General features: G+C 50.3%; 1 protein-coding gene across 1 annotated transcript; it reads left to right on the top strand.

The window, feature by feature from the left end:
- The first annotated feature begins 4,593 nt into the window (after positions 1-4,593).
- Positions 4,594-5,297, top strand: LOC120924775 (probable N-acetyltransferase CML1). Its single transcript, XM_040335794.1, has one exon. It carries the CDS (start codon positions 4,601-4,603, stop codon positions 5,270-5,272), a length of 672 nt encoding a protein of 223 aa, XP_040191728.1. The 5' UTR covers positions 4,594-4,600; the 3' UTR covers positions 5,273-5,297.
- Positions 5,298-21,637: the final 16,340 nt, after the last annotated feature.

Raw genomic sequence — 21,637 nt, 5'->3', positions numbered from 1 at the left:
ACTAAATCTATTCACTCTTGAGAAGAGGAGAATAAGGGGGGATATGATCAACATGTACAAATATATAAGAGGTCCATACAGTGAACTTGGTGTTGAGTTATTCACTTTACGGTCAACACTGAGGACAAGGGGGCACTCTTTACGTCTAGAGGAAAAGAGATTTCACCTCCAAATACGGAAAGGTTTTTTCACAGTAAGAGCTGTGAAAATGTGGAACAGACTCCCTCCAGAGGTGGTTCTGGCCAGCTCAGTAGATTGCTTTAAGAAAGGTCTGGATTCTTTCCTAAATGTACAGAATATAACTGAGTACTAAGATTTGTAGGTAAAGTTGATCCAGGGTAAATCCGATTGCCTCTCGGGGGATCAGGAAGGAATTTTTTCCCCTGCTGTAGCAAATTGGATCATGCTCTGCTGGGGTTTTTGCCTTCCTCTGGATCAACTGTGGGTATGGAGTTGAGTGTATGGGATTTTACTGTGTTTTTTATTTTTTTTTTATTTTTTTTTTGTGGTTGAACTGGATGGACTTGTGTCTTTTTTCAACCTGACTAACTATGTAACTATGACTCCTAACCCTGACCCCTAACTCCCTAACCCCTAACCCTGACTCCTAACCCTGCCTTCCTAACCATGGCTCCTAACCCCCTACCCCTGACCCCTACTCCTAACCCTGACTCCTAACTCTCTAACCCTGCCTTCCTAACCCTAACCCCCTAACCCTGACCCCTGACTCCCTAACCCTAACTCTCTAACCCTGACTCCTAACCCTGACCCCTAACCCTAACTCTCTAACCCTGACTCCTAACCCTGACTCTTAACTCTCTAACCCTGACTCCTAACCCTGACCCCTAACCCTAACTCTCTAACCCTGACTCCTAACCCTGACTCTTAACTCTCTAACCCTGACTCCTAATCCTGACCCCTAACCCTAACTCTCTAACCCTGACTCCTAATCCTGACCCCTAACCCTAACTCTCTAACCCTGACTCCTAACCCTGACTCTTAACTCTCTAACCCTGACTCCTAACCCCTAACCCTAACTCTCTAACCCTGACTCCTAACCCTGACTCTTAACTCTCTAACCCTGACTCCTAATCCTGACCCCTAACCCTAACTCTCTAACCCTGACTCCTAATCCTGACCCCTAACCCTAACTCTCTAACCCTGACTCCTAACCGTGACCCTTAACCCTCTAACCCTGACTCCTAACCCTAACCGTGACCCTTAACCCTCTAACCCTGACTCCTAACCGTGACCCTTAACCCTCTAACCCTGACTCCTAACCAGTGATGGAAGCTGTCGCCCGTAGTAGAGCTGCCCACCTGTGACCTGGATGGGATAAGTGTGGAGCTGGATCACCGAATGTGCGGGGGGGGGGGGGGGGGTGACCCACGTCCGTCACACCGCTGACTTAGAAAGTCACAGGACTGGAACGTGTCCTGTATGCAGGTCGGGACTCTGCGCTGGCGTTCCTGATCTGTGTACTTGGCACAGCACATGGATACTCATTTTTGACATTGCAACAGCCAGGTATTAGGCATTTTTCAGAAGGAGGTTCGGCAGCCTGCACTTTTGTCTTATCATACGCTCAACTTTAGAAAGTTCTCTTATCTCAGGGAGTGGGAATATTTTATTTAGTGTGACCAATGAACTGGCACTGCCAACACTCGGATCCCTTAATCATTTACTACATTCGATCAAAGGTAGATGGGACCTGTATATATCGGCCGTACAAGCGGGAAGATAAATCCAGACTCGGGATATTGGAAGGACGCGCCACATGGAATGTCCTCAGGACCCGTCACAGGTCTGTCACCGAAGATCCGCCATTACATGCAATCTGAAGATTCATTATAATAGATGTGAGCCCTGATAGGATGACTGTGCTTTGTATCATATGTATATAGTGCCCCGCCCTCTACAGCTATAACACCTTCACCTCTTCTGGGAAGGCCGTCCACAAGGTTTAGGAGGGTGTCTATGGGAATGTTTAACTGTTCTTCCAGAAGAGCATTTGTGAGGTCAGGCACTGATGTTGGATGAGAAGGTCCTGGCTCATAGTCTGCAGGCCAGTCAAGTTCCTCCATCCCAAACTCGCTCATCCGTGTCTTTATGGCAACACTAATAAGGAGGCACTGATGAGGAGGCACTAGTGTGCCTTCACTGATGAAAACTGATGAGGAGGCACTGGTGTCCCTTCACTGATGAAAACTGATGAGGAGGCACTGGTGTCCCTTCACTGATGGGAACTGAGGAGGAGGCACTGATGAGGAGGCACTGATGGGAACTGATGAGGAGGCACTCGTGTGCCTTCACTGATGGGAACTGATGAGGAGGCACTGATGTCCCTTCACTGATGGGAACTGATGAGGAGGCACTGGTGTGCCTTCACTGATGGGAACTGATGAGGAGGCACTGGTGTGCCTTCACTGATGGGAACTGATGAGGAGGCACTGATGTCCCTTCACTGATGGGAACTGATGAGGAGGCACTGATGGGAACTGATGAGGAGGCACTGGTGTGCCTTCACTGATGGGAACTGATGAGAAGGCACTGGTGTGTCTTCACTGATGGGAACTAATGAGGAGGCACTGATGTCTCTTCACTGATGGGAACTGATGAGGAGGCACTGATGGGAACTGATGAGGAGGCACTGATGGGAACTGATGAGGAGGCACTGATGTCTCTTCACTGATGGGAACTGAGGAGGAGGCACTGATGAGGAGGCACTGATGGGAACTGATGAGGAGGCACTCGTGTGCCTTCACTGATGGGAACTGATGAGGAGGCACTGGTGTGCCTTCACTGGTGGGAACTGATGAGGAGGCGCTGATGTCCCTTCACTGATGGGAACTGATGAGGAGGCACTGGTGTGCCTTCACTGATGGGAACTGATGAGGAGGCACTGATGTCCCTTCACTGATGGGAACTGATGAGGAGGCACTGATGGGAACTGATGAGGAGGCACTGGTGTGTCTTCACTGATGGGAACTGATGAGGAGGCACTGATGGGCATTGATGAGGCAGCACTGAAAAGGGATGAGGTGTACAGGGGTTGCAGAGATAAGTAGTGGAAGAGGTGTACAGGGTGCAGAGATGAGTAGTGGATGAGGTGTTCAGGGGGTGCAGAGATGAATAGTGGATGAGGTGTACAGGGGGTGCAGAGATGAGTGGTGGGTGAGGTGTACAGGGGGTGCAGAGATGAGTGACGGAGGAGGTGTACAGGGGTTGCAGAGATGAGTAGTGGAGGAGGGGTACAGGGGGTGCAGATCTGGGTAGTGGAGGTGTACAGGGGGTGCAGAGATGAGTGGCGGATGAGGTGTACAGGGGGTGCAGAGATGAGTAGTGGAGGAGGTGTACAGGGGGTGCAGAGATGAGTAGTGGAGGAGGTGTACATGGGGTGCAGAGATGAGTGGCGGATGAGGTGTACAGGGGTTGCAGAGCTGAGTAGTGGAGGAGGTGTACAGGGGGGTGAGGAGATGAGTAGTGGAGGAGGTGTACAGGGGGTGCAGAGATGAGTAGTGGAGGAGGTGTACAGGGGGTGCAGAGATGAGTAGTGGAGGAGGTGTATAGGGCAGAAGGGGGTGCAGAGCTGAGTGGTGGAGGAGGTGTATAGGGCAGAAGGGGGTGCAGAGATGAGTAGTGGAGGAGGTGTATAGGGCAGAAGGGGGTGCAGAGCTGAGTAGTGGAGGAGGTGTATAGGGCAGAAGGGGGTGCAGAGATGAGTAGTGGAGGAGGTGTACAGGGGGTGCAGAGATGAGTGGCGGATGAGGTGTACAGGGGTTGCAGAGCTGAGTAGTGGAGGAGGTGTACAGGGGGGTGAGGAGATGAGTAGTGGAGGAGGTGTACAGGGGGTGCAGAGATGAGTGGCGGATGAGGTGTACAGGGGTTGCAGAGCTGAGTAGTGGAGGAGGTGTACAGGGGGGTGAGGAGATGAGTAGTGGAGGAGGTGTACAGGGGGTGCAGAGATGAGTGGCGGATGAGGTGTACAGGGGTTGCAGATCTGAGTAGTGGAGGAGGTGTACAGGGGGGTGAGGAGATGAGTAGTGGAGGAGGTGTACAGGGGGTGCAGAGATGAGTGGTGGTGGAGGAGGTGTATAGGGCAGAAGGGGGTGCAGAGATGAGTAGTGGAGGAGGTGTATAGGGCAGAAGGGGGTGCAGAGCTGAGTAGTGGAGGAGGTGTACAGGGGGGTGAGGAGATGAGTAGTGGAGGAGGTGTACAGGGGGTGCAGAGATGAGTGGTGGTGGAGGAGGTGTATAGGGTAGAAGGGGGTGCAGAGCTGAGTAGTGGAGGAGGTGTATAGGGCAGAAGGGGGTGCAGAGCTGAGTAGTGGAGGAGGTGTATAGGGCAGAAGGGGGTGCAGAGATGAGTAGTGGAGGAGGTGTATAGGGCAGAAGGGGGTGCAGAGATGAGTAGTGGAGGAGGTGTATAGGGCAGAAGGGGGTGCACAGCTGAGTAGTGGAGGTGGTGTATAGGGCAGAAGGGGGTGCAAAGATGAGTAGTGGAGGAGGTGTATTGGGCAGAAGGGGGTGCAGAGATGAGTAGTGGAGGAGGTGTATTCCTAACATAATAACATTGTATCTTTCTATACAGAGAGGTGAGATGTCCGATTACCACATCCGGCTCTACAAGGACTCTGATCATGGGACGGTGAGGGACATCTTTGTTCAGGGTTATTCAGAACCTTACCCCGTGTCCATCCGCCATACGCTCCGCCTTCCCCGAGTCTGGATCCTCCTCCTTGCCGTGTTCCTCCTTGCCCTGAAGACCACGGGATCTTCTACAGTCTCATCTATGGTGGTGATCTCCGTCATACTGGCCTTGCTACTCAAGAACCGAGATGTGTTCTTTTCCTATGCCAGGACATCCCTGGCCGGCGACATGTTGGATATCCGGAAACATTATCTTCAGCGGGACGGTTGCTGCTTCTGGGTGGCAGAATCGGAAGGAGAAATTGTGGGCATGGCGGCGGCGGCCCCATTTCCCCATCCTGGCGGACAGAACCGAGTGGAGCTCAAGAGGCTGTCGGTTCCCAAGGAACATCGGGGCAGAGGCATCGGCAAGGCTCTGTGTAAGACGGTCATTGACTTTGCCCGGACGTCTGGATATCAGGCCGTCGTCTTGGAAACGACAATGTTCCATGTGGATTCGGTACGTCTGTACAAGAGGTTGGGCTTCAGGATTACGCACGTCATTCACCCAGAGGAGTATTTTGCCAAATTTATAGACTTTAAAGACATTTTCTTCCTTTATGATCTTTCCAAACAGCAATAAAAGGTTTCATGTCTTCTGTTTCTTACAATGAATCAAGTACAACTGTGTACAAGGGAAGTTTCCCCCACTGGGGGGTTTTCTCGGCAGCAAAAATTTGACAAAATTTGAATGGATAAAGATAGTAAAATGAAGCTTTATTGGTGACAACCATGACAAATAGACAGTTGACGGCTAAAATATGAGCTCTGGTGAATGAGGCTAAAAGGATCAATACATGGGGTGCAAACATAATGTATCACACAACATTATATGTATATTACAATGCCGGTATGTACAATAATCCTTGACGCGTTTCGACCCTTCGGGGTCTTCTTCAGAAGATACGTTTTCTGTGGGAGGATTGCATTGAATAAATTAATTTATGGTTTAAAGAGATATTACTAACATTAATGAGCATTCCAATGCGTATTATTTACCAATCACGATGTATCGAAAAAAGATCTCATGACCAGAGGTCCTCTAAAAGGTCTTCACTTGATCCCAAAAACGCAGTCCAACAATTAGCCAATCATCCCGAGGGCAGCGTCCCACTTAAGTACAACTGTGTATCCTCAATGTGTGACGGGCACATGGGCTCCAACGGGGATGGGGGTCCACCGTGCACTCACTGACGGGACACACTGTGGGATTGGTGTCAGCAATGGTTGCTTGCTGTCTTTGGGGTGGATTCAGGTAGGGGCGCGCATTACTACGGAGGCGCAGCGTACCATTTTTACGCTACGCCTCCATAAATTACGTGCGCTACGCTCCATTCACGAAGCAGTAGCTCCGTAATTTGCGCGTGCGCTCCGTAAAACTGCCCCGGCGTAAGCGTGCGTAATTTAAATGATCCCGTAGGGGGCGTGGGTCATTTAAATTAGGCATGTTCCCGCGCCGAACGTAGTGCGCATGCTCCGTCTGGAAACTTTTCGGACGTGCATTGCGGTAAATGACGTCGCAAGGACGTCATTTGCTTGAACGTAAATGGCGTCCAGCGCCATTCACGATTCACTTACGCAAACGACGTAATTTTAAAAAATCGCGACGCAGGAACGACGGGTATACTTAGCATTGGCTGCCCCTGCTAATAGCAGGGGCAGCCTTACGCAGAAACCGACGAACGCAAACGACGTAAAATGCGAACCCAGGGCGTGCGTATGGTTGTGAATCGCCGTGAGTATGCAATTTGCATACTCTACGCTGACCACTACGGGAACGCCACCTAGCGGCCATCGTAAGAATGCAGCCTACGATATGACGGCATAAGAGCCTTATGCCACGCATATCTTAGGCTGCAGTCGGCGTATTGACCTTTCTGAATCAGGAGCAGTCGATACGCCGGCGCAACTAAGCAATTGCGCTGCGTAACTATGGATACGCAGACGCAATTGGATTACTGAATCTAGCCCTTTGTGTCCTCCCCGTTCAGTCTCCAGCACAATTCCCCATCCCTTAAGTTTCGAGAACTCCGGGGGGCTCAGACATAAAAGAGAGAACTCTGGTGTAAGGGGGAGCATGGCCATCTTAACTCACGGGCACCCCTGGGCAGTGCCCAGGGGCCCCAGGTGCATGGAGGTGTCTGCAGTTTCTGGCACTTTGCTGGGGTTACGGGCCTCTTACTACTGCCACAACTTGTATGGCTCCAATCCCTGCTGGTCCTCCTCGCCATGTGATTGGAGCAGTACGCATCCTGCCCACACAAGCAGCAGCAGTACAATGCTCCACCTCTGGGGTTTTCCCTTAATTCCTGCAAAGTGCCAACAAGTGTGTGTGTGTGTGTGGAGGGTGGGGGTAGGTAGAGAGGGAAATGTAATTTTGATTGTACATTTATCCCACTGACAGAGTGCCAGAAGAGTGAAGATCTGCGACAGCAGCTTCCCTGAGCTGCTCTGCTTGAGGAGACCATCTTTTCTGCACTCTATACTGTACTCTTCTGCTCCCCCTGTACTGAGCCCTACTAACCCCCCCTGTACTGGGCCCTCCTTGCTTCCCTGCACTGGGCCCGCCTTACTCCCCCATACTGGGCCCTCCTGATTCCCCTGTGCTGGGCCCTCCTAAATCTCACAGGAGCTGAAGAACGGGGAGAGGTGAGTGTAAACACACCTTCCCTGTTCTTCATTGTGACAATGTCGGTGATTGTCTGTTCCCTGATATAGGGAAAGACAGTCACTGACGTCACACGTCCAGCCCCGCCCCCCTACAGTTAGAAAAAAAATATATGAGGTCACACTTAACCCCCTACAGCGCCCCCTAGTGGTTAACTCCTAAACTGCAATTGTCATTTTCACATTAATCACTTAAAGACCTCAGGTGTTTTTCAGATTTGGTGTTTGCAAGACTAAAACATTTTTTTCTGCTAGAAAATTACTTAAAACCCCCAAACATTATATATATTTTTTTCTAACACCCTAGAGAATAAAATGGCGGTCATCACAATACTTTTTGTCACACCGTATTTGCGCAGCAGTCTTACAAGCGCACTTTTTTTGGAAAAAATTCACTTTTTTGAATTAAAAAATAAGACAACAATAAATTTGGCCCAATTTTTTTATATATTGTGAAAGATAATGTTACGCCGAGTAAAATGATACCCAACATGTCATGCTTTAAAATTGCGCCCGCTCGTGGCATGGCGTCAAACTTTTACCCTTAAAAATCTAGATAAAAAATTCTATAGGTTGCATTTTTTGAGCTACAGAGTAGCTCTAGGGCTATAATTATTGCTCTCGCTCTAACGATCGCGGCGATACCTCACTTGTGTGATTTGAACACCGTTTTCATATGCGGGCGCTACTCGCGTATGCGTTCGCTTCTGCGCGCGAGCTCGTCAGGACGGGGCGCTTTAAAACATTTTTTTTTTTGTTTTCTTATTTAATTTTATTGATTTTATTATTTTTTACACTAAAATATAAAAAAAAAAAAATGATCACTTTTATTCCTATTACAAGGAATGTAAACATCCCTTGTAATAGAAAAAAGCATGACAGGTCCTCTTAAATATGAGATCTGGGGTCAAAAAGATGTCACATCTCATATTTAGGCTTAAATGCAAAAAAATAAATAAAAAAGGAAAATTTGTCATTTAAAAAAATGACAGAAAAAAAATTGTCTCTTTAAGAGGCTGGGCGGGACTGACGTTTTGACGTCACTTCCGCCCAGCAGAGCTATGAGGACGGGTGGGGGCCATCTTGCCCTCACTCAAGTCCTCACTCTCCAGGCGGCAACATCCGATCTCCTCCGCCGCTACCGACGGCTCCGGTAAGCGGCGGAGGGCGCGGAAAAGCGGCGGGAGGGGGGGGCCCCTCTCCCGCCACCGATAACGGCGATCTCGCGGCGAATCCGCCGCGGAGACCGCCGTTATCGTTTACACGGCCGCCCGCTGAAAACATGGATATCTCAGTTGTGGCAGCAGCTGCTGCCGTTACTGAGATATCCATGTTTAAAAAGAGGACGTACATTTACAGTGGGGGGTCCTTAAGTGGTTAATCAGTGCATTTTTATAGCACTTTTTGCTGTGAAAATGACAATGGTCCCAAAAATGTGTCAAAAGTGTCCGATGTGTCCGCCATAATGTCGCAGTCACGGAAAAAAATATCGCTGATCACCGCCATTAGTAAAAAAAAATATTAATAAAAATGCAATAAAACTATCCCCTATTTTGTAAACGCTAAGGGCTCTTTCACACGGAGCGGATCTGAAATTGATCCGATCCGTGTGTCCGTCGGCTCACCGGGGATCCCCGCTGAGCTGTCGGCGGACAGGGCGGTCCTGAATACGGACCGTGTTGTGTCCGTATTCATCCGATCCGTTCCCGCCGGACGGAAGAAAAATAGGGGTTTCTTCCGTCCGCAAAAGTGGAACTTTGCGGACGCGGATGGTTGCGGACGTTAGCGGATGCATCATCCGCTAACGTCTGCAATCCCATAGGGATCCATTAGAAGTCCGTAAACGGACTTGTAATAAACGGACCGTTTGTCCGCACGTCTGAAAGGGGCCTATAACCTTTGCGCAAACCAATCGATAAACGCTTATTGCGATTTTTTTTTTAACCAAAATTAGGTAGAAGAATACGTATCGGCCTAAACTGAGGAAAAATATTGTTTTTTTTATATATTTTTGGGGGATATTTATTATAGCAAAAAGGAAAAAAATATTGCATTTCTTTCAAAATCGTCGCTCTGTTTTTGTTTATAGCGCAAAAAATAAAAAAACGCAGAGGTGATCAAATACCACCAAAAGAAAGCTCTATTTGTGGGGAAAAAAGGACGCCAATTTTGTTTGGGAGCCACGTCGCACAATTGTCAGTTAAAGCGACGCAGTGCCGAATCGCAAAAAAGCGGCAAGGTCCTTAACCTGCATAATGGTCCGGGTCTTAAGTGGTTAAATACCCTCCCCCAGCATGCACAGCGAGGCGATCAATCCTCACGGATTGGCTGCGGAGAAAGAATAGCCAATATGCCTTAATCTGACTGCTGCCACCCTTGGCCTGGGGTGGGACCGACACCCCAGGCAACAATAGTGATCACCTGCAGTACAGCCATGGCTGGAACAGAGGCCCAAATTTGGACAATAATACAATCAGAGATAACTACAACTCTGATTATCCTCTAAATGTAAAGCAGGGACAGCAAAGAAAACAGCTGCTCGCTACATATAGGATCCTTGTGAGGGCAATGTATATCAAAGGGAGGTACAAGTCCTCACCCAGGCTACCTAGCAAACACATTAGCGGTTCAACCGCAAGCTGAACTTGGTATACATTATTTATTCTGGTAACAACACTGGGGTAGATTCAGGTACCGCTGCGCACTCCTTACGGAGGCGCAGCGTACCGTTTTTCGAAGCAGTTTCATTCACGAAGCAGTAGCCACGTAATTTGCGTGGGCGCTCCTCAAAAATGCCCGGCGTAAGGGCACCTAATGTAAATGATTCCGTAGGGGGCGGGAATCATTTAAATTAGGCGCGTTCCCGCGACGAGCGTAGGGCGCATGCTCCGTCGGGAAACTTTCCCGACGTGCATTGCGGCAAATGACGTCGCAATGCTTCAAAGTTAACGTAAATGGCGTCCAGCGCCATTCACGATTCACTTACGCAAACGACGTAAAATTTAAACTTCGCGATGTGGGAACGACGGTTATACGTAGCATCGGCTGCCCCTGCTATTAGAAGGAGCAGCCTTACGCGAAACCCGACGGACGGAAACGACATAAACTGCGTACGCAGGGCTCGCGTAACGTTGTGAATCGGCGTTAGTATGCAATTTGCATACTATACGCTGACCATTACGGGAACGCCCCCTAGCGGCCATCGTAAGAATGCAGCCTAAGATACGATGGCATAAGAAGCCTTATGCCATTCATATCTTAGGCTGCAGTCGGCGTATCGAGGTTCCTGAATCAGGAGCATTCGAAACGCCGGCGCAAGTAAGCAATTGCGCTGCGTAACTATGGTTACGCAGACGCAATTGCTCTCTGAATCTGGGCCACTGTTCCAGTACCACACTAGCTTGGGGCAACCCGGATGTGCACCCGGATGTGCCTGGCACTTGGGGCAGATGGGGGAATCACGCCTACCCCATTTGTGTAACTGCATATACTCTGTGTAGTATAAACAGGTGGGATAGTCTCTGTGCGGCTGACACCGATCCCAAAGGGCACACACCCAGAATCTGATTCCACTGCTCACCATCTAAGGGGGCCAACATCTCGCTCCCACCCTTCCCTACATGGTAACAAGTCAGGGGCTTGGACATGTGATAATAATATGTAGCGCCCCCCCCCCCTTTTTTGTTAGTGGGGCGTTACGCTAAAGTTAGTGGGGAATGGGACATTTCAGTTGCTCCCATTCACTAATTGTTAGTTTGTGCTGGTGCCAGTTCAGAACTGCCTCCTGGGTCAGTCTGTGTGTCCAGGGGTGCGCTTCCACCCCTGGGCGACAGTTGGCGCTATAGGGGTTCTGACGCAACCATCCTTCCCCAGCAGCCAAATCGGAGGCGGGGGGTATATCTTGGGCACCGGGCATTTTTTTGGGTAGTCTGCGGGGCCCGAGTTCCAGGTGCGGCATCCACCTTTAGGGTGCGCGCATCCGTGGGCCCCATCCTCATGGCCGGTCGGGTTGAGGCTGTGCACCTCGCGGAGCCTTTCGCTGATGAAGAAGGGGACCCCATCGGCTTGCTGGGTTCCAGATCCTAAGCTGGAGGCTGAACGGTGGGGGATTGGCTCGGGAGAACCTAAGTGTCTGCAGAGGTTGTCTGTGAGGCCTGGACGAACCACCGGGGATCCGATCGCCGCGCTACGTGACAGGTATTTTTCTTTTGCCGTCAGTGGGTGATCCTGTAGAACAAAACTTACTGGGAGGATTCGCTATCCTTATACTCCGATTATACCAAGAAAATGTACTATGCCTGTGGCAGAGGCATTGTTTCCTCCCAGTGATCTGATTATTGCAAGCGACCCTTTGGCTGCCAGGTCCGAGTTAATTGCCTGTCCAAAGGGGCACTTACCCACCCTGACGAGGGTGGCGACGTTTAACCACTTAACGACCGCCCACTGTATATATACGTCCTCTTTTTAAAGCTGACTATCTCGGTAACGGCAGCAGCTGCTGCCAGAACCGGGATATCCAGCTTTACAGTGGGCGGCCGTGTAAACGATAACGGCGGTCTCCGCGGCGCATTCGCCGCGAGATCGCCGTTATCGGTGGCGGGAGAGGGGCCCCCCCTCCCGCCGCTTTTCCGCGCCCTCCGCCGCTTACCGTAGCCGTCGGTAGCGGCGGAGGAGATCGGATGCTGCCGCCTGGAGAGTGAGGACTTGAGTGAGGGCAAGATGGCCCCCACCCGTCCTCATAGCTCTGCTGGGCGGAAGTGACGTCAAAACGTCAGTCCCGCCCACCCTATTAAAGAGACAATTTTTTTGTTGTCATTTTTTTAAATGACAAATTTTTCTTTTTTTTCTCGCATTGAAGCCTTAATATGAGATGTGACGTCTTTTTGACCCCAGATCTCATATTTAAGAGGACCTGTCATGCTTGTTTCTATTACAAGGGATGTTTACATTCCTTGTAATAGGAATAAAAGTGATCATTTTTTTTTATTTTTTTATTTCAGTGTAAACAATAATAAAATTAATAAAAAATAAATAAGAAAACAAAAAAAAAAATGTTTTAAAGCGCCCCGTCCCGACGAGCTCGCACGCAGTAGCGAACGCATACGCGAGTAGCGCCGCCATATGAAAACGGTATTCAAACCACACAAGTGAGGTATCGCCGTGATCGTTAGAGCGAGAGCAATAATTATAGCCCTAGACCTACTCTGTAGCTCAAAAAATGCAACCTATAGAATTTTTTAAACGTCGCCTATCAAGATTTTTAAGGGTAAAAGTTTGACGCCATGCCACGAGCGGGCGCAATATTAAAGCGTGACATGTTGGGTATCATTTTACTCGGCGTAACATTATCTTTCACAATATATAAAAAAATTGGGCCAAATTTATTGTTGTCTTATTTTTTAATTCAAAAAAGTGAATTTTTTCCAAAAAAAGTGCGCTTGTAAGACCGCTGCGCAAATAAGGTGCGACAAAAAGTATTGCGATGACCGCCATTTTATTCTCTAGGGTGTTAGAAAAAAAAAAGATATACATTTTTGGGTGTTTTAAGTAATTTTCTAGCAAAAAAAACTGTTTTAGTCTTGTAAATCCCGAATCTGAAAAACAGGCTCGGGGCTTAAGTGGTTAAATGATCTGAGCCGAGAGCAGGCTTGCTCTCTATGTTTTTTTGATATCCAAGGCCTGACGCTACAAGTCTTTCCTACTCATCAACCTTCTTCCTATACTGTGTGTCCTGTTGATGTTGGCCTTGTTGGCTCCGGAATAAAGCATTAAAAAAAACTCACGCTACCTGCTGGACACTTGTTCTTTTACCCACACTCACAAGCATCGCCATTAGACAGAAGAATTTGGTAACTTAATACGCCGATTCCAAATTAACCAGCGGCTCCTTCAGGGGTAGCGCTGCAAATAGGTGGATATATATTCTGGAAATGATTCCCTTCTTCTCAGGGTCAGAAAGTATGGAGACTCAAGGAACGTTGATTCCTCTAGTAGCGAGTTAGAATGCCTGCTCTGGTATCTAATGGCGCGTTGCAGTTGTATATATTGAAAGCGATGGCCTTTGAGTGCAGGGAATTCACTCACTAACTGGGTAAACGGTTTCAAGACAGGTCAAGTATTTGGGTAAGGAATTTAACCCCTGCCCTTTCCCACAGCGACCGGTTGGGCACTCTGTTCAGGTCTGTGTAAAAGCGGTTCCGCCATATAGGAGTCTGACGCAATGCTGTATCTTGGCCCAGGCCTAGGGCAGCACTTTGCAGGGGGGGGGGGCAGCACCAAAAGAGTCCCCGTGGCTTGCGCTACACTTTTAGTGTAGCTTTAAGTGTAGCACCACTTTTGGGGCGGACTGGGCCGCTCCAGCGATGAGAAGATCCATCCATCCATCCGGAGCGCAGCATCGCCGACCAGCTCTCACCGCTGGACACAGCCCAGCGAATGAGCGGCTCAAGCTGTGACATTTCTTATATAGAGGAGGCAGGGCCACCCGTCACGTGATCCCGCCCCCTCTGACGTACCCTCTGCTACGTCACTGGGTAAGCCCATGGTCTTTCCTCTTCCTGGGCTTCCCCAGTGACGTAGCAGAGGGTACGTCAAAGGGGGCGGGGTCACGTGACGGGTGGCCCTGCCTCCTCTATATAAGTAATGTCACAGCTTCAGCCGCTCATTCGCTGGGCTGTGTCCAGCGGTGAGAGGAGGTCGGGGATGCTGCTGCGCTGGATGGATGGATCTTCTCATCGCTGGTGATCACCCGCAGCCGTTGCAGGATCAGGACAACGCAGGAAGCCGGGAACGAGTGGATTATCACCGCTGGAGGTTTTTTTTTTTTTTTTTTTTAATAAAGGACTTTAATAAAGGACTTTAATAAAGGACTATTCTTTGGTGTCAGTGTGTTTTTTTTACAAGACTTTACACTTCCTTCGTGAAATGGTAGAGGTACAGTGTACCCCATTACCATTTCACACAGGGGGGGGGTCAGGATCTGGGGGTCCCCTTTGTTAAAGGGGTCTTCCAGATTCTGATAAACCTCCCGCCCGCAGACCCCCACAACCACCGGGCAAGGGTTGTGGGGATGAGACCCTTGTCCCCATCAACATGGGGACATCCTCCCCATGTTGAGGGCATGTGGCCTGGTGCGGTTCAGGAGAGGGGAGGGGGCACACTCTCTCCCCCCCCTCTTTTTTGTGGCCGGCCAGGTCAACGTGCTCGGATAACGGGTCTGGTTATGGATATTTAGGGGGAACCGCACGTCATTTTTGTTTTAAATTGACGGCGGGGTTCCCCTTAATATCCATACCAGACCTGAAGGGTCTGGTTATTGAATTTGCGGGGACCTTTTTTTTTCTAAAAGTCTGTGTCCCATTGACTACAATGGGGTTCGGAGTTCGGGTTCGGGTTCCCGAAACCAAACTTTTTTTTTGTAATGTAAACATCCCTTGTAATAGAAGAAAGCATGACAGGTCCTCTTATATATGAGATCTGGGGGGGTCAAAAAGACGTCACACCTCATATTTACACTAAAATGTAAAAAAAAAATATAAAAAATGTGTAATTCGAAAAAATTTGCCTTTAAGGCCTTGTACACACGACCGGACAGTCCGCTGAAAACGGTCCGCCGGACCGTTTTCATCGTACATGTCCGGTCGGTGATTTCTGTCTGATGGTTGTACACACCATCAGACAGAAATGACAGGCAATCCGCGCGGACAGACAGCGCGATGACGTGTCCGCGGCGACGTGCGCGACGCAGGAAGGTCAATGCTTCCACGCATGCGTCAAAGTCATTCGACGCATGCGAGGGATGGCGGCCGCTCGGACATGTACGGTAGGTCTGTACAGACGACCGAACATGTCCGACGAATATTGGAAATATTTGCCCGCTGGAAAAAGGCCCGGCGGGCAAATGTACGCTGGAATCCTGTCCGCTCGACTGTACAGACGACCGAACATGTCTGCTGAAACTGGTCCGCGGACCAGTTTCAGCAGACATGTTCGGTCGTCTGTATGGGGCCTTAGAAGCATGGTGATCTAGCGGGACATATGTAAACAAAAAACAACAATAAAATAACAAACTACATAACACAGTTTTTTAATACATAAAAACAAGTGGATAAAACGATTGCTGTCAATGTGTGGCCTGGATAGGCTATGGCCACCGCTGTATCACGGGAGCACACCCACAATAATTCAACACCATGTGAGCTCACTCGCATGAAGGTGTTGAGTCCTTGCAGGGGGGGGGGGGGGAGGAGCCGAGACAGCCGCCGAGGGACCCCAGAAGACCAGGTTCGGGGACACTCTGTGCAAAACAAGCTGCACAGTGGAGGTAAGTATAACATGTTTGATCCTTTAAGTCAGGGGTCTCCAAACTTCCTAAACAAAGGGTCACTTTTCTGTTGTTTAGACCTCAGGGGGCCGGACTGTGGCCAGTGGGAGCAGAAAATGTCCGGGCTTCAATAGGAGGAATAGTGACCCATGTTCAGTATTAGGGAAGGAGTAGTGTCCCATCATTGGTATCAGTGGGAGGAATAGCATCCCATCATTGGTCTCAGTAGGAGGAATAGTGTCCCATCATTGGTGTCAGTGGGAGGAATAGCATCTCAGTAGGAGGAATAGTGTCCCATCATTGGTCTCAGTAGGAGGAATAGCGTCCCATCATTGGTGTCAGTGGGAGGAATAGCATCTCAGTAGGAGGAATAGTGTCCCATCATTGGTCTCAGTAGGAGGAATAGTGCCCCATCATTGGTCTCAGTGGGAGGAATAGTGTCCCATCATTGGTCTCAGTAGGAGGAATAGTGTCCCATCATTGGTCTCAGTAGGAGGAATAGTGCCCCATCATTGGTCTCAGTAGGAGGAATAGTGTCCCATCATTGGTCTCAGTAGGAGGAATAGTGTCCCATCATTGGTATCAGTAGGAGGAATAGTGCCCTAAGGGCTGGATAAAGGCAAGCAGAGGGCACATCCGGGCCGCAGTTTGGAGACCCCTGCTTTAAGTGGTTAAAGTGTATTTTTCCCGCCACCGAAAAAATGTGTTTGAAAAAATGTTGTGCAAAAACCATGTGACATAAAAAATTGCAACGACTGCCATTTTATTCTGTAGGGCCTCTTCTAAAAAAATAAAAAAGATAATGTTTGGGGGTTCCAAGTTATTTTTTGTTTAGGAAAAAAATACAGATTTTTGCCAGAAAAAAAGCCTGGACCTTAAGTGGCTACACAAAGAGGAGGGGGGGGGGGTTATTCTTGAGTTTTATTTCAGCACTTGGCAGAGGAGACTGAAATCCTGGTTCTTTCTCTACAAGTGATAGAGGAATTAGAAGAGTGAAGACAGAAGAAGGTGCGTCTGCAGGGTGAGGAGCTCATCTCCTGGGGCCAGGTGAGTGACCTGCAGATCTGGACGGAGTTGGAAGGAGACACCATGGCTGGGAGCTAAATCACCAAAGATGGAGGAAAATCACCAACACAACCGGTAATGTATGTCTTCAGAGTCCTGAGGGTTGGGATGATTGCGTCCTCTAGAATGGAGCATGAGATCGAATTTACCTGCAAGCAAGGAATACGCAGTCCTTTCAGAGTGGACAGGAGGGTTGCAAATCAAAAGATACAATATAGCAGCTGGGAGAGGAGACTTGCAACATTGTATCCTGTGTGCCGACAGATCTCTCTTAAGACCAACCCACAGGTAGATATGATGCTCTTTAGGAGATGAGAGGGGGGTGCCATTATTCTCAGTGGCCACCCCACACATCAGAAAACATGGTGCATCGTAGACACACGCGCAATTTGTTTCCTTACCAATTTGTTTTCGGATGAAATTCAGCATATTCGATCATTCGGAAGCATCCAAACGAATGAAAGACTCTTTTGACGCATTCAAAACAAATTGTCAGAAAGACAGAAAACCCGGAAAAATACAAGTTTTTCATATTTTCTATTATAATTATTAACTACAGTATTATTATAGTTTTTATTATTATAATTATTATAGGTAAAATAGCTGAAGTCAGTAATGCTTCTATTCAGGTCTCTGCACCATAGCAGCTCATTTGGGATAGATTAGATTTACATTTTTATTGGAATTTCCTTTCAAATTTGGCTAAAGTCACTAGGGTTGCACCGATACCAGTATTGGTGCCGATACCGAGCATTTGCACGAGTACATGAACTGGTGCAAATGCTCCGATGCTTAAGCCGATACCTGGACAGTCAGGGGTGATCGGTGCGGCGATAGATATATATAGATATAGATATCAATAAAGCAGCTGACAGCCGCTTGTCCTCCCCCTGGCTTTCAGCTGCTATACAGGGAGATCAGTGCTTGCAACTGTCCCCACCGCCGCACCGATCTCCCCTGACTGTCCTTCTCCGCGTCCTCCATGCTCCTCCAGTCCTCCTCCGCGTCCTCCAGGCTCCTCCAGTCCACTTCTGTGCTCCTCCAGTCCCCCTCCGCGTCCTCCAGGCTCCTCCAGTCCACTTCTGTGCTCCTCCAGTCCCCCTCCGTGTCCTCCATGCTCCTCCAGTCCCCCTCCGTGTCCTCCATGCTCCTCCAGTCCCCCTCCGTGTCCTCCATGCTCCTCCAGTCTCCTTCTGTGCTCCTCCAGTCCCCCTCCGTGTCCTCCATGCTCCTCCAGTCCCCCTCCGTGTCCTCCATGCTCCTCCAGTCCCCCTCCGTGTCCTCCATGCTCCTCCAGTCTCCTTCTGTGCTCCTCCAGTCCCCCTCCGCGTCCGCCATGCTCCTCCAGTCCCCTTCTGGGCTCCTCCAGTCCCCCTCCGCGTCCGCCATGCTCCTCCAGTCCCCTTCTGGGCTCCTCCAGTCCCCCTCCGTGTCCTCCATGCTCCTCCAGGGCTCCTCCAGTCCCTCTCCGTGTCCTCTGGTCCCCCTCTGTTTCATCCGTTCTCCTCCGGTACCCCTCTGTGTTATGTGTGCTCTTCCAGTCCCCCTCCGTGTCCTCCGTGCTCCTCCAGTCCCCCGCTGTGTCCTCCGTGCTCCTCCAGTCCCCCTCTGTGTCCTCCGTGCTCCTCCAGTCCCCCGCTGTGTCCTCCGTGCTCCTCCAGTCCCCCTCTGTGTCCTCTGTGCTCCTCCAGTCCCCCGCTGTGTCCTCTGTGCTCTCCCTGTCCCCTTCTGTGTCCTCTGTGCTCCCCCATGTGTCCGTCGTGTTCTTCCTGTATAGATTTCAATAAAGCAGCTGACAGCCGCTTCTCCTCCTCCCTCGGCTTTCAGCTACTTAATTGAAACCTATACAGGGAGATCACTGCTTGTAACTAACCACACCGATCATCCCCGACTGTCCCCTGTGTTTTTCTCAGTGTCCTCTGTGCTCCCCCAGTCCCCCTCCATGCTCTCCCGGTCTCCCTCCATGTCCTCTGTGCTACTCCAGCCCCACACATTGCTCCTCCAGTCCCCCCCCTGTGTCCTCTGTGCTCCCTAGGTCCCTTTTTGTGTCCTCTGTGCTCCCCAGGTCCCCCTTTGTGTCCTCTGTGCTCCCCAGGTCCCCCTCTGTGCTCCCCAGGTCCCCCTCTGTGCTCCCCAGGTCCCCCTCTGTGTCCTCCGTGCTCCTCGGGTCCCCCTCTGTGTCCTCCGTGCTCCTCAGGTCCCCCTCTGTGTCCTCCGTGCTCCTCAGGCCCCCCTCTGTGTCCTCCATGCTCCTCAGGCCCCCCTCTTGTGTCCTCCTTGTTCCTCCGGTCCCCCTCCGTGTCCTCCTTGTTCCTCCGGTCCTCCTCCGTGTCCTCCTTGTTCCTCCGGTCCCCCTCCGTGTCCTCTGTGGTCCCCCTCTGTGTCCTCTGTGCTCCCCAGGTCCCCCTCTGTGCTCCCCAGGTCCCCCTCTGTGCTCCCCAGGTCCCCCTCTGTGGTCCCCCTCTGTGTCCTCTGTGCTCCCCAGGTCCCCATCTGTGTCCTCTGTGCTCCCCAGGTCCCCCTCGGTGTCCTCTGTGCTCCCCAGGTCCCCCTTTGTGTCCTCTGTGCTCCCCAGGTCCCCCTCTGTGCTCCCCAGGTCCCCCTATGTGTCCTCTGTGCTCCCCAGGTCCCCCTCTGTGTCCTCTGTGCTCCCCAGGTCCCCCTCTGTGTCCTCTGTGCTCCCCAGGTCCCCCTCTGTGTCCTCTGTGCTCCCCAGGTCCCCCTCTGTGCTCCTCAGGTCCCCCTCTGTGTTCATCAGGTCCCCCTCTGTGTTCATCAGGTCCCCCTCTGTGTTCATCAGGTCCCCCTCTGTGCTCCCCAGGTCCCCCCCCTGTGTCATCTGTGCTCCCCAGGTCCCCCTCTGTGTCCTCCATGCTCCTTCCGGTCCCCCTCCGTGTCCTCTGTGCTCCCCAAGCAGTATACTCATACTCTGCAATAACCCCCCCATACTCTGCAATTAACCCCCCATACTCTGCAATTAACCCCCCATACTCTGCAATTAACCCCCCATACTCTGCAATAACCCCCCCATACTCTGCAATAACCCCCCCCATACTCTGCAATAACCCCCCCCATACTGTGCAATACCCCCCCCCATACTCTGCAATAACCCCCCCCCCCATACTCTGCAATAACCCCCCCCCCCCCCATACTCAGCAGGTATTGCAGAGTATGGGGGGTATTGCAAATATGACAGAAACAAGATTTTTTTTTTTTTATTACAGAATTTTCAGTGTTTTTTCTTTTATAGCGCAAAAAATAAAAATCGCAGAGGTGATCAAATACCACCAAAAGAAAGCTCTATTTCTGGGAAAAAAGGACAAAAATTTCAGATGGGTACAATGTTGTATGACTGAGTTATTGTCATTCAAATTGTGAGAGCACCGAAAGCTGAAAATTGGTCTGGTGAGGAAGGGGGTTTAAGTGCCCAGTGGTCAAGAGGTTAAAGACCAGTGCCGAGTCTATGGACCATATATCGGCTTCCCTCTGTGCATCAAATGGATGTTTGAGCTGCAGGTAATAAAAGTGCATGGACGCTGGTAGCTGGAAGTCCGCACTGAGCTCTTGGAACGATCTCAGCCGGCCTGCTCTAATAATGTGCGACAACAGGGATACCCCATACTGTTTCCACTTCAGACCATACGGTATTTTAGCTATTTCCTGGTAATATAAGTTATCCCAAATGGGGCTGTATTTATTAAACCCTGTCACCCCCTGTAGCATCCTGACCTTGTTCTAGATCTTCTGCATGAGAGCGTATGTGGGGAACCGTTTGTTAGATTTGGCGTACTGCAGGGCCTCCAACCCCTCCGCCGTCTCCCCCCCAGTCTTGAATCTGAGCAATTGGACCGAGGAGTCACATAAATTAAGCTGCAGATCCCGTTGAGGGCCAACAACCCTCGCAATATGCTGCACCTGGGAGGCCAGGTAGTAAAGCCAGGGATTGGGCAGTGCCAATCCGCCGGCCTCCTTTGGACGTTGCAGTTGTGCAAGTTTGACCCTAGGGGGTTTCGTGAGCCATATCAGGGAACAAAAAATTGAATTAATGACCCTAAACTTTTTCAGGGGAATGACCATTGGGAAGTTGTGGAGTACGTAGAGTAACTGTGGCATGAGGATCATCTTTATCAAGTTCACCCTCCCTACCGGTGACAGTTTCAACTTGCTCCACACCTTGACCTGATCGCGACAGCGATTGATCAAAGGGGTGAGGTTGAGACTGACGTAGTCTAGTGGGCATGCGGTAACCTGAATGCCAAGATATCTGAGAGACTCAGAGACAGGAATGTCCAGTATAGTCATTGTGGACGCTGGAGGCCGACGGTCAAGTAACAGAAGAGAGGACTTGGCCAATTAATAGACAAACCCGAGTAGTCCCCAAACCGCCGCACAACGGTCATGGCCTCCGTTAGCGACTCGGAGGTGTCCCCTAGGAGCAACATGGTGTCGTCCGCATACAACATGATCTTCTCATGAAGATCTCCGTAGTGGAATCCCTGAACCAAAGGATTGGCCCGGATCATGGCTGCCAGGGGTTCAATGGCCAGGGCAAAGAGGAGGGGAGACAGGGGGCAACCCTGCCGTGTACCCCTGTGTAGATTAAAAGTATGCAATACCCTCCCTCCTTCTCTTATCGCCGCCACCGGGGATGAGTATAGGAGCTGGACCCATGTAATGAATCCGTCTCCAAACCCAAATTTCCGCATCACCGCCCAGAGATAGTGCCCGAATGGTTAGTCCGCCCCTGGTTGCGTCAAAGTTGCACTCCAAAGCCGGAGCAACTTTGGAGTTGTTCAAGGGTAAATGGAGCCTAACTGCAGAAGATCTGGCCAACAGTTAAAAACTGGACATCTTTGAAAGCATTGGGTCACTCAAGCATGGAAATAGTCATGG

This window comes from Rana temporaria, chromosome 1 (genome assembly GCF_905171775.1).
Source record: "Rana temporaria chromosome 1, aRanTem1.1, whole genome shotgun sequence".
NCBI lineage: Eukaryota > Metazoa > Chordata > Amphibia > Anura > Ranidae > Rana > Rana temporaria.
The sequence above is the reverse complement of the archived record's forward strand: the minus strand, read 5'-3'. Positions and strand labels throughout refer to the sequence as shown.

What these genes read in the sequence shown, in the direction of transcription:
- LOC120924775 (XM_040335794.1), top strand. Translation starts at nt 4,601, where the DNA reads ATGTCCGATTACCACATCCGGCTCTACAAGGACTCTGATCATGGGACG.